Source organism: Rhipicephalus sanguineus, chromosome 9 (genome assembly GCF_013339695.2).
Source record: "Rhipicephalus sanguineus isolate Rsan-2018 chromosome 9, BIME_Rsan_1.4, whole genome shotgun sequence".
Taxonomy (NCBI): Eukaryota; Metazoa; Arthropoda; class Arachnida; order Ixodida; family Ixodidae; genus Rhipicephalus; species Rhipicephalus sanguineus.
Genome location: NC_051184.2, coordinates 66,115,482 through 66,129,786, shown reverse-complemented (window position 1 = coordinate 66,129,786; position 14,305 = coordinate 66,115,482). Strand labels below are relative to the sequence as shown.

The following is a 14,305-nucleotide window of genomic DNA, read 5'->3' as shown; positions in this document are numbered from 1 at the left end:
GAAGACCCTCCGTGGACAGAAACAACTATGAAACACGCTTTTCATTCCAGCACAGTAAACTAATAAGCCACGTGGCCGGAGGTTTCTTGGGGCCGTGGCATCACTGGCTTTGTACCAAGAGACATTTCCCATGCTAAAGCAGACTTCAATTTACACCGCCTCATTCACAGAAAGCGAACTTATAGGAAACGCTGAATATAAATGTTAAGGGATGTTACTGAGCTCTTCAGTCAAAACCCGATGGCATAACATTACAACAAATGGAATAAAGAGTAAACACAACTTTGTCTCCCTGATAAAGCAGACACCCTCAGAGGCCTTTGTGGCAATTTTCAACCATAAAATACCAGCACCTTGGTGCACGGCCAAGTCTGTGATCACTGTGGTGCGACTCTTGAGGTGCTGCTACACTAAAGACCACATTGCTACGTGGTGAAACGAGTCACTCACCTGACCAGCTGGCTGAGCCGGGCCATAAGAATGGCCATCCTCTTGGCGGCCGCAATGATCTCGTTGTCCTTGCTGGACCACTGACGGACTTCCTGGTGCAAGCCGTGCGCTGCTATCTGTAGAGACAAATATATGCTCTGTTGCAGCTCGGAGAGGATATGTCTTCAAATAAGCTCAGTTTTAAGGTAGAACTTTTTGTTGGGCTAGTTCGTGCATGTTTAATGGAAGGAATAAGGTGCAAACAAGATGAACACATGAAGTGACATGACAAACACTCACTAACAACTGAAAATCAGTTGTTAGTAGGCATTCGTACGTGACACCTCTTGTGTTCGTCTCGTTTGCGCCTTATTCCTTCCGTTGAATGCTCAGTTTTCTTTGCATTCCCCCGACATTTCAAATTTCCCACACATCGCCTGTGCCGACCTGTTGCCTTTCTCGCATGGTGCCCAACCGCGAGAACCGATTCTTCCAACTTATGGAAACTGGCGAAAGACAGCGCTAGTGCTGCGCCACCTTGTGACAAGACTGGGGTATTTCGGGAGCATCTGTGCATTCATACGTCACATCATCGTTTACAGTCAGCTGCCCGAGCACTGCCACGGTGCGCGTGGTGGACTGCAGCTGCAGCTTCGCGTCCGAGCAAAGCTTGTTGCTGAGCTAGTTGGTTTATACTGCTCAGACAAACCTCGAGCTATTGTAACTTAGCACAAGAAAGCAGACACAGAAGGAGGACAAACAAGGGGGAGTGCTAAGCTCGAGGTCTATTTCATAAACTGCACCTGCCACAGGCAGATGTACAGCAACCAAGATGCTTCAATCATCTAGCAAAATTTTTTGAAACGCAAAGAAATATTTGCTCCTTGTGAGGACTACATTGCTGTGCACTGAATTGGGTGACAGAAAAATATTGTTTACTTTTACTGGCACATATAGCAAAAGATGGCCATGCGTATCTTAATTGTGGTGCACCATGTTTGTGCACCATGCACCATGCAGCACAACACTGTGGTAAGGTCACCATAGGTTGGCATACCATGATTGGCTGGTTTGGCTGAGGTGGCGGGAAGCGCTCTTCAAACTCATCGTCGGTTTCACACGGTGGTGGCGGCCTTGGCGGGGCCCTATCCCCAGAGCCTGGCAGTGGGGGTCGTGGCGGGGCCTCCTCTGGAATGCGTCGAAAAGACCCAGGTCGTCAGCACTCACGCTTTCACTTTATAGTCTGTAAGGCCCTAGCAGGTATTTTATTTCGTTGAAGTAGAGCATTTAACAGTATTGGTAGTAGCTCTTTCCACAAAGTCTAACAATAATTACTTCACCTTTTCTCAGTCTTTAGTACAATGAACAGGAAGCTGAAAGCACGTGAAGTTCTACTGAGGTCCAAAAACCCGAGTCAAAAGTCTGGCACTCTTCCAGTCTTCTCCATTTTCTGTCCCTAAAGTTTTATTTTACACTGCAACACATTACCTTGATAACCTATGCACCAACTCATTCAACATAATACTCTGCTTTCGAAGAAAAATTTACACAACCAAAGCAATAAAGCAGTGTCCTGTTGTAGCATACAACGTCCTTTTAGCAATCCAGAAGGACCCCAGAGTACGCACTAGTGATCAAGCTAGTCTTATCAGAGCCTCTGTTTACTCTAAAGCTGGAGACAGTTAATGCCATTAGGATACCACTTATCGACAAGCTGCTGGAGACAGTCACAGAGTGAGGTGTCCTCAAATACAAACTAGAGCTGGAAATTCTAAAACGTCAAAATCTGCAACCCCATGCAATCAAATAAGCTTATAACCGAGCAACCGAGCAACCGAGCAAGCACTGCGATTTCGGTGTACTTTGCTATGTGTGCACTTTTTGAAGCTATAACACAAATAAGTTTGTTCAGCTCCGATAAACATTTCTTCCTGATGGACTTTCTAGTTAATCTTTGTCGATTAAACACTCGAACTTTTCCAGAACACACTTATTTTGATCCCGTTGAAGAGAATGCGAGATTGAGGAGAGCGATTTTCTTGCTTCACACCTAAGCAGGTGCCTGGAACAGATATATCACGTGTCTGCAATTCTGAGTTGCGGCATCACTGCAAAGTTTACGAATATCAGAAAACATAGAAGACGAAACCATGAGTGGGGTGCGCATTTCAGCCACGGCGTGATAACTTTGCTTAAATGAGAGTCTGTCAACACATGATAAAAGTGTAAACTGACAGAAGACTGACGGTGAAAATGTAAGAAGAGGAGAAAAAGGCAAAGCCTCAGGGTGGCAGCAATGTGCTCGTTAGGATAATGAGAGTGATTTTTATCCCTCTCATTTTTTAGCACAGGCTCATTACATCAAATATTAATACTGAATAACTCCTTCATTAACGCCAGTGCAAATGCAAAGACGGACAATAACCTCAGAAACGAGATGGCTTGTTTTTAGCAATGTAACAACCACATAAGACATCGGAAATAAGGTTTTTGCACTTAATTAATAAACTGTGTACTAATCTTAGCAATGACTAATGGCACAATTTAGTCAACACTTTGCTATAGGTGCTGAGGCATGGATTCCTTCACTGTACTTGTTCCAGTAAGGCCACCTGTCATAACGCATGGCAATCCACAACCCTGAATGAGAAATTTACACAAAACAAAGAGAGAAATGAGCTAATTGTTTTCGTCGCGTCAGTTCTTAAGGATAGCGCCATAGTATAGCAAAGAGTTGGTGTTTGCACTGTCAACGGTTTATGCCCCGGTGGTTGCACCTCCCTGGTGCATAACAGTTTCTTTTAGATGACATCAACGTACCTTAGATGACATCAATGTAAAAAAAAAAATCATACAATTATGAAAAGAGAGTACACAAAACACAAAGAAATAACAGGAGACATAAAAAAGCAAATCAAGCAATCAATGAGATGCATGCATATCACCACCTTTACAAAACCAAAGACGGCACTATGAGACATTCCAGCATTCGCATTCTAAACATTCCAACATTCACATTCTCAAGTGCATTGATACGCACGAAGCGCAAAGTGCTGCGACTCAAGCTACGGATAGAGTCTCTACATTTACGGTCAAAGCCAAGCACAAAGCCGACTCAAGCCTTTCTTTACTCGTCGGATCCACCGCAAAAACAGCCACGAAGGCAACTTCACGTCGCCTTAGCTTGGATGCACAAAACAGCAGGCATCGATTCTTCTCATGCTTGAATTGAAGCACATGCACACTCAGGCTTGCAAATAGCAAAAAAAAAATTTAATGCTTACACGAATGGCTTCAGCATCAGAACTGAAGGTATACTACAGCAAGGCTCATTGGCTCAATGGTACCGTAAAACAATCCGTAACGCGCAGGAAAGTTAAAAACCAAATCCAAAATCGAATGCAGGCAAAATCCAGGTCAGAGAGTGTAAAAACCCAATCCAATCCAAAGTCAAACTCGGAAACCGGGGCATTCGAGAGGTCGGGGCCTTTAGTTCTTTGGCAAGACTGAAAACAAAGCACGCGTCAGAAAAACTCATTCTCAAGACTGTTGAGAAAAAGAATTGGGGGGGGGGCAGCAATTCAGCAATCGGTTAGGCCAATTCCCGCATGGAATTGGGAGAGTAAAACCATTCCAGCCTGTCCCACCTGGGTAGCTTTGTTCCTGCAACTGCCTGGGAATTGTAGTCTTCTGAATGGGTGGTTCCACCACCACCTCTGTTTGAACGAGGAACAGATCAAGCCAGCCACGGGTCAAAGTCACGGACGAAACCCGAATTGTGCATTTGCGTACGTCAGCACTAAAGTGCTGCTCATGCCACTGTGATGAAACAAGCCACGCTGAAAGCGGGACTACACAAAGAAGGAAACACGACGAAGTTTTGTATAGCCACATTTTCAGCATTGCTTGTTTCCCCGTCATATACCAACAGTCTCACCAATGCGTACTATTACATGTTACATTATTCTGAAGTGGCCACTCAGTCCTTAATTACTTCTTCGAAAAAGAGGCCCCGAAGGCGTTTTGTTTGGGAAATGAGCACTCACTCTTTGGCTAAGCACTTTCCTGAAAAAAAAAAAAAAAAACCTTAACACCAGCTCGTTCAACCACTTTCACCTTGCACTAAACTTGCAAAATGCTTTGGGAGCGGTTACGAAGAACTGTGATATCAAACAGCACTTGGTTTGTTGGTGGTATGAGCTACGTATTATTAAATTTTGCTGAAAAAATGCCAAGACAGGAAGCAAGTGGACAGAAAGACGCTGGAAGCATCCACTTGCTTTCGTTCTTGGTGTTTTTTAACTGGAACCTCTTACAATGCACTTAACGCAGAACAAACTAGCTCAACTTTCAGTTCTAAATCCCATGGCTAAAGGCTATGGCTATGGCTAAAGTGAGGGCTGGACTGCAGTAAGCCTCCAGTGAGGCTGCCACTAGGATATCGCTCACCAGAATTATGCCAGATTTATCGCCTTTTCTCTAAGTCAACTCTGAAAGTTAAGATGTACAGCAGTACCTTCGCAGGGCAATTAAGATTTTCATGCCAACTCACCGTATTCAAAGTGCACCTTTATGGGTGCTTTACACAGCCTTTAGCGAAAGTTGGCAGTAACCGTATGCAAGACCGGCATAAATGTTCCATGTACATCTGACTTTCTATCAATAAAGTTATTCAATCAATCAATCTGACATTCTATCCTGAAGGGGAAGTATCCAATGTTGAAAGGGAAGGTACCCAATGGTATCGCTGCATTGAGAAGAATATGACACAGCAGTGTTCTACACTCAAACCTCGTTATAACGAACACGGATATAACGAATTATCGGTTATAACGAAGTAAATGAAGAATACAGTAAAAGCTCGTTAATTCGAATTCCACGGGAACGCTGAGCAATTTCGAATTAACAAAATTCGAAATAGTGAAAGTGAGCAAAAATGGGTGGATTTCGGGGGTGGGGGCACGAAAAATATTTATTGGCCAAAAAAGTCGGTGATGACCATCTGCTTCTTTTCTCTGAATGCCACAGCTGCAGCTCTCTGTTCCAGCGCGCGGACGCGGCGCAGGGAATCCTCTTCACCCTCTTCAAAGCTGAAGAAGAGACGCGCCACATTAAGTGCCTCCATCACCGCAGAAGCTGACGGGCGCACAGGCGCTTCGTCATCTTCGTCTTCCTCACCTTCTGGCTCTTCAGCAACAGGCTGCGCACCGGCTACTTGAGCGATAATGTCCTCATCAGTCAGGGCACCACACACCGATGCACCGGTGTCAACTTCAACATAATCGGCAAAACGTACGCCCCGAAGAGTGTCGCGCAATGCCACTGGCATGAGCTCCTCAGCCCCGTCCACGTCAACTATCCTGCGCACTTCCAGCTGCAAATCCACTGTGGCGGAAACAGTTTGCGATTGTGGTCGTGGTCACCTGTTCCCATGCGCGCACCAACATGTGCATGGCAGTGAGCAGCGTAATGCCGAAGTCCTTCCTGTCGCCCGTGCACAAAATCATTCTCTCCAGCATGTGACGCCTATAAAAGCACTTGATGTTCCTTATCACACCCTGGTCCATTGGCTGTAGGGCCGCAGTCGTATTTGCAGGAAGGAACACTAACTTTGTTGCTCTCAGCTCAACGTCGACTTTGTGCGCCGAACAGTTGTCGACGACAAGAAGAACGCATCTGCCGCCCAGTTCCATTCGCCTGTCGAATTTCAGTAGCCACTTCCTGAATAGGTCACCTGTCATCCAGGCTTTCTTGTTTGCGGCGTACTCCGTCGGCAGTGACCGAATGTTTTTGAAGCACCGTGGCTTGAGTGCTTTGCCAATCACAAAAAGGGGGACCTTTTCCGTACCGGTCATAATTGCGGCGACCAGAACAGTGACACGCTCTTTGCTGCGCTTGCCGCAGGCACAGCTGTCTCCCTTGTAGGTGATCGTCTTGTCTGGCTGCAACTTGAAAAATAACGCTGTCTCGTCAGCGTTAAACACATCCTGTGGTGAGTAGCTCTCCAAGTACTGCTGCAGGGTGTCGCTTCTCCAAGTAGCACATGTTTCGGCGTCCACTTCCTTTGCCTCGCCGGATAACGTGCGGAATACGAGATTGTGCCGCTCCCTGAAACGATGAAACCATCCCTCGGAGGCGACAAAGTCTTCAATGTCCAAGCGCAGGGCGAAATCGGCTGCCTTGGCCATGATGATAGGGCCACTCAATGCGATACTCTGGGCTCTCATTTCTTTAACCCAGATAATCAAAGCTGACTCCAGTTCCGGGAACTTCGCTGTCCTTAGCCTTTTTCGACTGGCGCCAAAATCCTCGGCTTCATAGGCGTTTTCAATGGCCGTCCTGTTGCGTATGTAGGTTGACAACGTGCTCGGAGGTATGCCGTGCTTCCTCGCAATTTCGTATTTGCTCGAGTTCCCTTGGTCAACCTCTCGCAAAATCTCCACCTTCTCCTTGACAGTCTTCGCGCAGTAGTTTCCCCGCGGCATCTTGCAACTTCGATGCGGAATAAGACGGCTTGACGGCGTGAACGAACAACGTGCTCGAGGAACATAGTGACGCTGCCGGGTGCGGCCTAGGACTGCTAGGACTACTCCGCCTACTCCTCAGCGTCCCGCGGGTTCCGCGTATACAAGTGGCGCCAGGCGCTGAGATAGCGGGAGGGCTACGGAAAAAAAAAAATTGCTCCCTGGATTTCGGAGGCCATACTTTGCTCGCGCTTTGCTCGGAGGCCACTTGAAGCTCGAAAAAACCGGTCGTGCCACCTATCGTTCGGCCGTAAAAGCTTCCACTAGTGTTTGACGATGATGACGCTCGGCGGCGCGCGCTTCGAATTATCCGTAGAGGCGGCAATTTCTGTTCGAATTAACAAATCGTTTTACACATGGTCTCCTATGCACTGCGGACCGGACTGCGGCGACCATTTCGAATTATCCAAAATTTCGAATTAATGAGGTGTGAATTAACGAGCTTTCACTGTAGTCCTGTCATAGCTACAGTGTTACAAATAAACGTTTACAGTCGATGTCCGATTTCCCGGACGCCCGAAATTCCGGACATGCCTGATTTCCCGGACTCATCTGTGGCACCGTCAAGTTCCCCATAGAGTCAATGTATTAAAAAGTCCGAAATTCCGGACGCTTATAGCTTTCGCCATCCGATTTCCTGGACTTTTTACTGTTAACCGCCGACCCAAAGTCACCACTGACGCCGCCATTTTGGCTGTTTTCATATCCTCGAACCCACCATACTCGCATCGCAGGTGTGGCCAGCAGCACCGCCGCACCGCGCCGCGGCTGCCGTAACCTCGAAACAGCACGTGTCAATCCTTTGCCAGCCGTAGCTTACCCAAGCCAAACCTCACTGTGTTCGTTCACGTGTTTTGTCAGCACTCCCAGCTCTGCGGTCGTGTCTGCGGTTGATCGTTTGCTGCTGCGCGCTACCTTCAGTGATCACGTTTCCCGACCTTCAGCATCCACTGAGTTCCTAGCTGTTTCGTGCTGCGCTTTTCGTCGAGCGTCGAGCTGTTGATCTCAGGTCTGCCGTCGGCATGCTAGCGGAATCGTGGAAGGCGGTTACGCAAGAGACTCTGCGGAACTGTTTTCACCACGCGGGCTTCACACTCGACGCCGAGACGGCCGTCTCGCCCTAAGTGGACAGCGTGTGTGACAAACTGCCATCCGCGGACGTTGCCTTCGACGATCTGTGCGCTGCTGGCGTGTCGATTCCAGCAGGGATAACCTTTGAGGGCTTCGCCGACGCTGACAAAGACCTCGAGCTATGTGCGGAGTTGACCGATGACGAAATCATTCGTCAAGTTACGGAAGATTCCGACGACTCCGACACCGAGAACGAAGAGCCAGCTCCTACACAGCCAACGAGCTCGGAGTTGACGCGAGCACTGATGACACTGTCATCGGTGTACAGCGGCAACATGACGTTGACTGAAATTGAGGCAGACATGATCGCGGGCAAGCGGAACGCCGTGCAAAAGAAAATAAGCGACTTCTTTGCGCCGAAGTGCTGACCTATGAGGTAGCGCCGGCCACGTCGTCTTTTTTTTTTATATAAACGGCTCTTTTCAGAGCCACCTAAACGATGCATTGGCTGAATTGCAATGGGAATCTTGTACACCGGCCGTGACCCTCTCCGTCAGCGAAAAATACCTACCAAAAAGGTGCGTTTTCACGTGCATTCGTTTTTCCGGACTGCCCGATTTTTCGGACGTTTTCGCGGTCCCTTGAGGGTCCGGGAAATCGGACGTCGACTGTATAACGAATTTTCGGATATAACGAAGTTACTTTCGTGGCAGATGCGATTTTGTTATAATGAGGTTTGAGTGTACATTACTGCTGTTGCTGTCAAGCTCATGCCTCTGTATGGCTCTACAGCGGCATAAGTCTCATGCGACATTAAGTATTACGACAGTGCACCCAACATTTCGTTCACAATACGGCAATACAAGAGGACAATAACAAGAAATTGCATAAAATGCGACGAGGGGCATGGCATCAGGGAGGTTTGGGCTTCGTGTTCGAGCACTACAGTTAGGAAGAACCCACAGGTGTCGAACTTAAAAGCGAAAAACGGCGCACGCAAGAGTAAAACTGCGCGAAGGGCAGTCAAAACCAGGTGTTATGGTCGCTGCCACGCAGTTTGCAGCCGGGATCACACGCCAACTGTTAAGGCATAAACAATTCACTCGAGATGTGTCACAAAATTTGGAGCAGCCAACGAAGCGTGGAAAACCAGCCTTTGCATTAAGGGCAGGAAATGGGTTCAACAACCGGCATAGTTACTCTGCACGCTCAAGAAAATCATGTTTGCACTTTCGAGTTTTCGCCGTGCCAACAACCGGAGAGAGTGCAAACGAGGCACCGCTCTGGTCGATGATGAAAGCGATGCCTTTCGGAAAGCAAATCGATGCGTGGTAACAAGACATAAGGTAACAATAGTTTAAAGGTAAGGTAACGAACAGCAGTGCGCCTTGTTTCAGAAAGCGGGTCACACCTTGTTTCGCAGTTCAGCCGCAAGTGCAAATAACCTACCCAAGTGCGGAACATCCAAAACTGCCAGGACGCAAACGCCCATTCATGCAAAGCCACCCGCAAACACGTTTAGGCATTGGGGGTGTTAAAGCGAGCAACGTCAAACGGGTGGGCGGGAGCCAGGGTGATCCCCAGACCGCCTTTTTTTTTTTCTTTTCATGCCACAAATGGAATCAAGCGTGGAATCAAGCCCAGGCCAATTTCTTGCGGATGCCTGTACCTCTCTTGGGAGGTGGACGCTTCTCGGCCGGCGGCACTTCGATCTTGACGTCAAACATTTCGTTAAAGTTGGGAACCTTGATGTCGTGAGATCGCACAGGTTGGCTTGGCTGATGGAGGCCCACCGAGATACGGAAGGCAAGAAGATGAAGAAGACAAGAGCAGAGGTTTACGGAATGCAGTCCAAGCAGTGCGGTGCATTGCAACGAAAAGTGGTGCAAGGAACATACGCTCGCCAAGGTAAAAATGAAGAATGAACTTTTTACCTTGTCGAGTGCATGTTTTTTTTTTGCACCAGTATGTTCCCTCGCCAGATGAGTGTTCGTCAAACGCTTGATCATATTGTAAGGAAAAGATAACGCTGCCCCATCTAAGGAAAACTTCTTATCGACTTTATATCAATACTAAAGCAAAGATAGTAGAACCCGTTCCTGAAATAAAAAAACATGAACAAACTCTTTTACTCCAACGACATCATCACTCTAGCAGTGCTATCCTATCATCACAGATATTGTAGACGATTCCGCAGGTCCAGCTGCATGGTTTACAAAAGTTTCAGTGAAAATACCACAGCAGTAAACAGAAAATCCACATTTCCAAGGCAAAACGAGTAAGTCAAAGTGCAGGTCATTGAGGACATAACCAGGAATGAAGGGTGTGCCAAAATTGCACCCCAACATTAGGGCACAGTAGACTTATGACAAGCACTGAAATACAACATCTCCCTAAACCTCGTGCTGCGATGACATAACACATCACAAGCGTACGGCATTTAGAGCTTTATGTTTTAAAACAAGCATATAACAGTTGCATACCATAACACTTGTGTGACCCAAAACTCGATGGACACCGCAAGCTCTGAGCACAGTCAACAATCCCGTCAGCAAAACTGGCATTTGCAAGACTCTCGAAGCATGGAATCACGTTAAAGAAACAGAAAGGTCATTCTGGCTTTACCGTTAGCCTGCAGTCCCATGAGGTGCGGAAGGAGCTCCTCTTCGGGCGTCACCGTCACAGCCTGCCGTACCTGGCCAACTGCGTTGATGAGCTGCAGAAAACGTGCAGTTTGCCGCATCAACACAGTGACGCAAGCCAAACATTTAAATCATTTGGGGCTTGGCACACCAGGCTTGTACCCATTACCAAATTTCTATCTACTATAGGACCACAGGACTGTGATCAATGTGCAAACATCCACACTGTGAATACGTTTTAATGGGTAGTTGGACCTTACTGACCGCTTTGTTGGACTCCCTCCAGCGGGACTGGGCCACCGGGTCCGAGATGCGGGTAGCAACCTGCTTAGCATTCTGGATCATGGGTGTGACCGCTGAAAAGGTCACCACAAGAATGTGAAAACTAAGTCACACAAACTATACTGCATGCAACAAAAAGGGCTTCAGTCAACTGTCAAGAGTTTTGTTTCAGAGGTCAAAGCTACCATTCTAATCTTAACTACTGTGCTACACATTACTACTTCCTGCTGTATCAGCTGGTTCATATTTCTCAAAGTAAGAAAGACTCAAGAACCTGTAAAGAAACAACCAGACAGTAAAGAACAGTGCAGTACTTACTTGACTGTATCGCATGCTTCTTCATAACTCTACCTGGCTGAAGTCAACCTTCCAATTACATACGAATAATGGTAAGATGAATCATTTTAAGATCAAATATTCTAAATCCTACGTTTTTTAGAGCTGTGTTGGTAACCTGTACATGTACATTTGGATTCAACTCATAGACAAGCTGACCAAACTCAAAACCTGTTCCTGGATAGGATTGGCACTACCTTTGCTGTTATGGTGCTGCAGCACCCTGCCGTTTGGAACGCTGTGACTCTGTTTATTCATGACACTACGGCACAGCAATACGTGGTGTACAACGCCTGCTTTGAGAGACAAGGATTGGGGAAATTCGCCACAGCTCAGCTGCTCGACGTCACTAAGCAGTGTTGAAGATAAAATTGTTTATGCGCCTCATTTTAACTGCAAGGCCACTAGGAGGGGCCTGTGGCCACCATCGCTCTGTGGCCACCATCGTGGCCTGGCACAGCCTTCCAAACGAAATAGTTGTGATGTATTTAAGAAGTGCTCAATCTCGAACAAGCTTTACGATGTGAAAAACAAGTCCATTCCGGAGCAACTACTTTCGGGCATGCATAGTTTGACTCTCATGGGACTTGGCTCGTTTTGTAAATGGCCAACAGCACTATTGGCCCTACGTGCAAGGGGCTCAGCTGCAGAAAGACTGTTGCGGTCGTGTGCAATGCCAAGTCCTGTGACATTTTGTGAAAGTGGTATGCTGCTGATGTGTTTGGTGCCTGCCCGAAACATTTTCCAAAAGTGTAACTGTCTCCACGAGTGAATGCCCGAGAATGTCGCACCACGAAAGCTCCATCTGAGACAGCAATGAAGAGCAATTTCCAAACTGTGATTAGTACTTCCTATATATAGGTACCACCTCTTTCTTTCGTGCATCTCGCGTTCATTTGCGGTTTTAATCATAGAAACTTTGAGTGACTGGAAAGTCACCTCTTGTAGTACAAGTGAAGTTGCCTTACACTCCAGTAAATAAGGTACTGGGCACCAGCAAGGCCCACACAAGATGATCTACTCACTGCCTTGCAGGCTGTCGGCGGCCTGGTTGACGCGACCAATGAAGATGGGGTCCTCGGAGTTGTCCGACTCCTGCTTGGCGACCATAAGGACCCGGTTGGCAAGACGGGCAATGCTGGACGTGTTGTCCACCATCTGCTGGGGAAGCTGGCGGGCCATGGCGTCCTCGCACAGCTCAGTGTGCTTCAGGATCATGTCCTCTGTGCATATCAAAAATGTAGAGCTCCAGCGTTTTACGTGCCGAAACCACAGTACAATCGTGAGGCACGCTGTAGTGCCTCGTGATTCCGGGTTAATTCCGGGTTAGTAATTCTGACCACGTGGGGACCCTTAATAAAGAGACACGAAAGTGAGACAGTAAATTTGGTTAGACTGATAAACTGCACTCTGAAAACCCTAGTGTCGTTACTTCCACCACCGTAGGTTTGTTAACACCTTAACCGTTTTGGACGAGCACAGCTCGTCCTTGCCAAACTGTGCCCAAACCGTTTTGGATGAGTGCGGCTCGTCCACTTAAGAAAATATTGCACCATGAGCGTTTCCAACGAGACTCGCTCATTACCAAGTAGTTCACGTGTCACTTTTCACAGATGACAGCACTTGCTTGGCAATTTCTTTTATTTTAATAAACGAAATTTATTTTATTTTAATTACCATTTCACATTTTTTTGCGACTTGTGTTTATAAAATGTTGTCCAGTGAAGGTGATGCGTGCGTTGCTCGTGCATCGTCCCGGGAAAAAAAAGCCTTTCATCTTCGTACAGCTCTTCAGGCGCTAGTTACTCAGATACCAAAGTTTACTTTGTAGACTTGATGTATTATGTTCGCCAGTTTCTCGACGATGACATAATTTTGCGAATCGCGAAAAACACTAATACGCCGTGGGACAATACACTTTGTCATGCTAGTTTTACTTAATATACGCTCCAATTTTTTTCGTCAGTCAAAACTTGCTTTTCAGAAGCAAAATATTCAATATCGAGTTGAAAAAAAAAACACTTAGACAGAAAACCTCTCAAAAAACAAAACGGTTAAAGGGATAATAGACAAGAAAAATCGACGTCAAAAAGCCTCACATTTAAATTTCCCGCTGAAGTCTCCGATGGTGATGTCACTTATTTCGACGGGCTTTTTGGTATTTTGTCCACACTGGCTGAACAAGATTTCATGACACTTGGTATGCTAAGTCTCTGGCTACCTCAGAAGACAGTGTACTTTTGTTTTTACCAATTAAAGACGATCTAGGACTCAGTAGATGCCGTCAAAATCTATGACGTCAAGGCGACTGGCGCATGAATTTCAAAGTGGTGTTGCCACACGCATTTTCTTTTTGCATGTTTTCTCGCTAACCAAGCATCTTCTCAAAGCAAGGCTAGTGATTTTGGTATCGTGAAACAGTAATTTACTAATATGAGAAAAATCGTTTTCCTCTTTAGTGTCCTTTAAAAAAAAACTTGTGCTTAAGGAGCGTCAAAGAAAGCTGTTTTTATTGAACAACTGGAAATTCATTCATCTGACGCTTTTCGTCTTGCACGTATGGGCAAAAACTGATGTGTTCGTTCAACTATTCTGCGTTTGTCGTAGAGGCGTTCAACTTTACAAACGTCTCGATATCGTGAGCAGGTCCCACTCACCGGTGACCTTGACGAAGCTTGCAGTGTCGGTGGCCTCATCAGCCAGGTTCCGCATGTGCATCATGCTCTCCGAGTACTGCTTGTGCAGGTTCTCAAAATGCTCGTCCGCAGCCTGAAACACCACAACTGCACTCAGGGGAGACTCTCTCCAACACGAAACAAGGACTCGGGTGTCGTAAAACAAGGCTAAACTCCTTGTTTGTCATTGTTCAGCAACAAACTGTGGAAGTAACTAGGCAACTACAATCAACTGCCGGTTTTTCGGACTCCCTAGGGACCGCGAAATCGTCCGAAAAAACAAGTTCATGCTTTTTTATTCTGCTCAAGTGGTCAAATCGCCACAGCCACGTCCGAAATAGCTTTA

At 46.7% G+C, this 14,305-nt stretch overlaps 1 protein-coding gene across 3 annotated transcripts in view; it reads right to left on the bottom strand.

Moving 5' to 3' along the window:
- LOC119405277 (vinculin) overlaps window positions 1–14,305 on the bottom strand; it is a 61,318-nt gene that overhangs the window by 16,352 nt on the left and 30,661 nt on the right. For 2 of the 3 annotated variants that reach the window (XM_037672091.2, XM_037672093.2), the window contains exons 14-20: window positions 13,942–14,053; window positions 12,310–12,507; window positions 10,931–11,022; window positions 10,650–10,740; window positions 4,077–4,145; window positions 1,487–1,617; window positions 451–566 (exon numbers count right to left, since the gene is read on the bottom strand). In XM_037672091.2, coding sequence (XP_037528019.1) covers window positions 451–566; window positions 1,487–1,617; window positions 4,077–4,145; window positions 10,650–10,740; window positions 10,931–11,022; window positions 12,310–12,507; window positions 13,942–14,053 — 809 coding nt within the window. The remainder of the gene's footprint in view (window positions 1–450; window positions 567–1,486; window positions 1,618–4,076; window positions 4,146–10,649; window positions 10,741–10,930; window positions 11,023–12,309; window positions 12,508–13,941; window positions 14,054–14,305) is intronic. The other variant, XM_049419244.1, reaches the window with a different exon arrangement.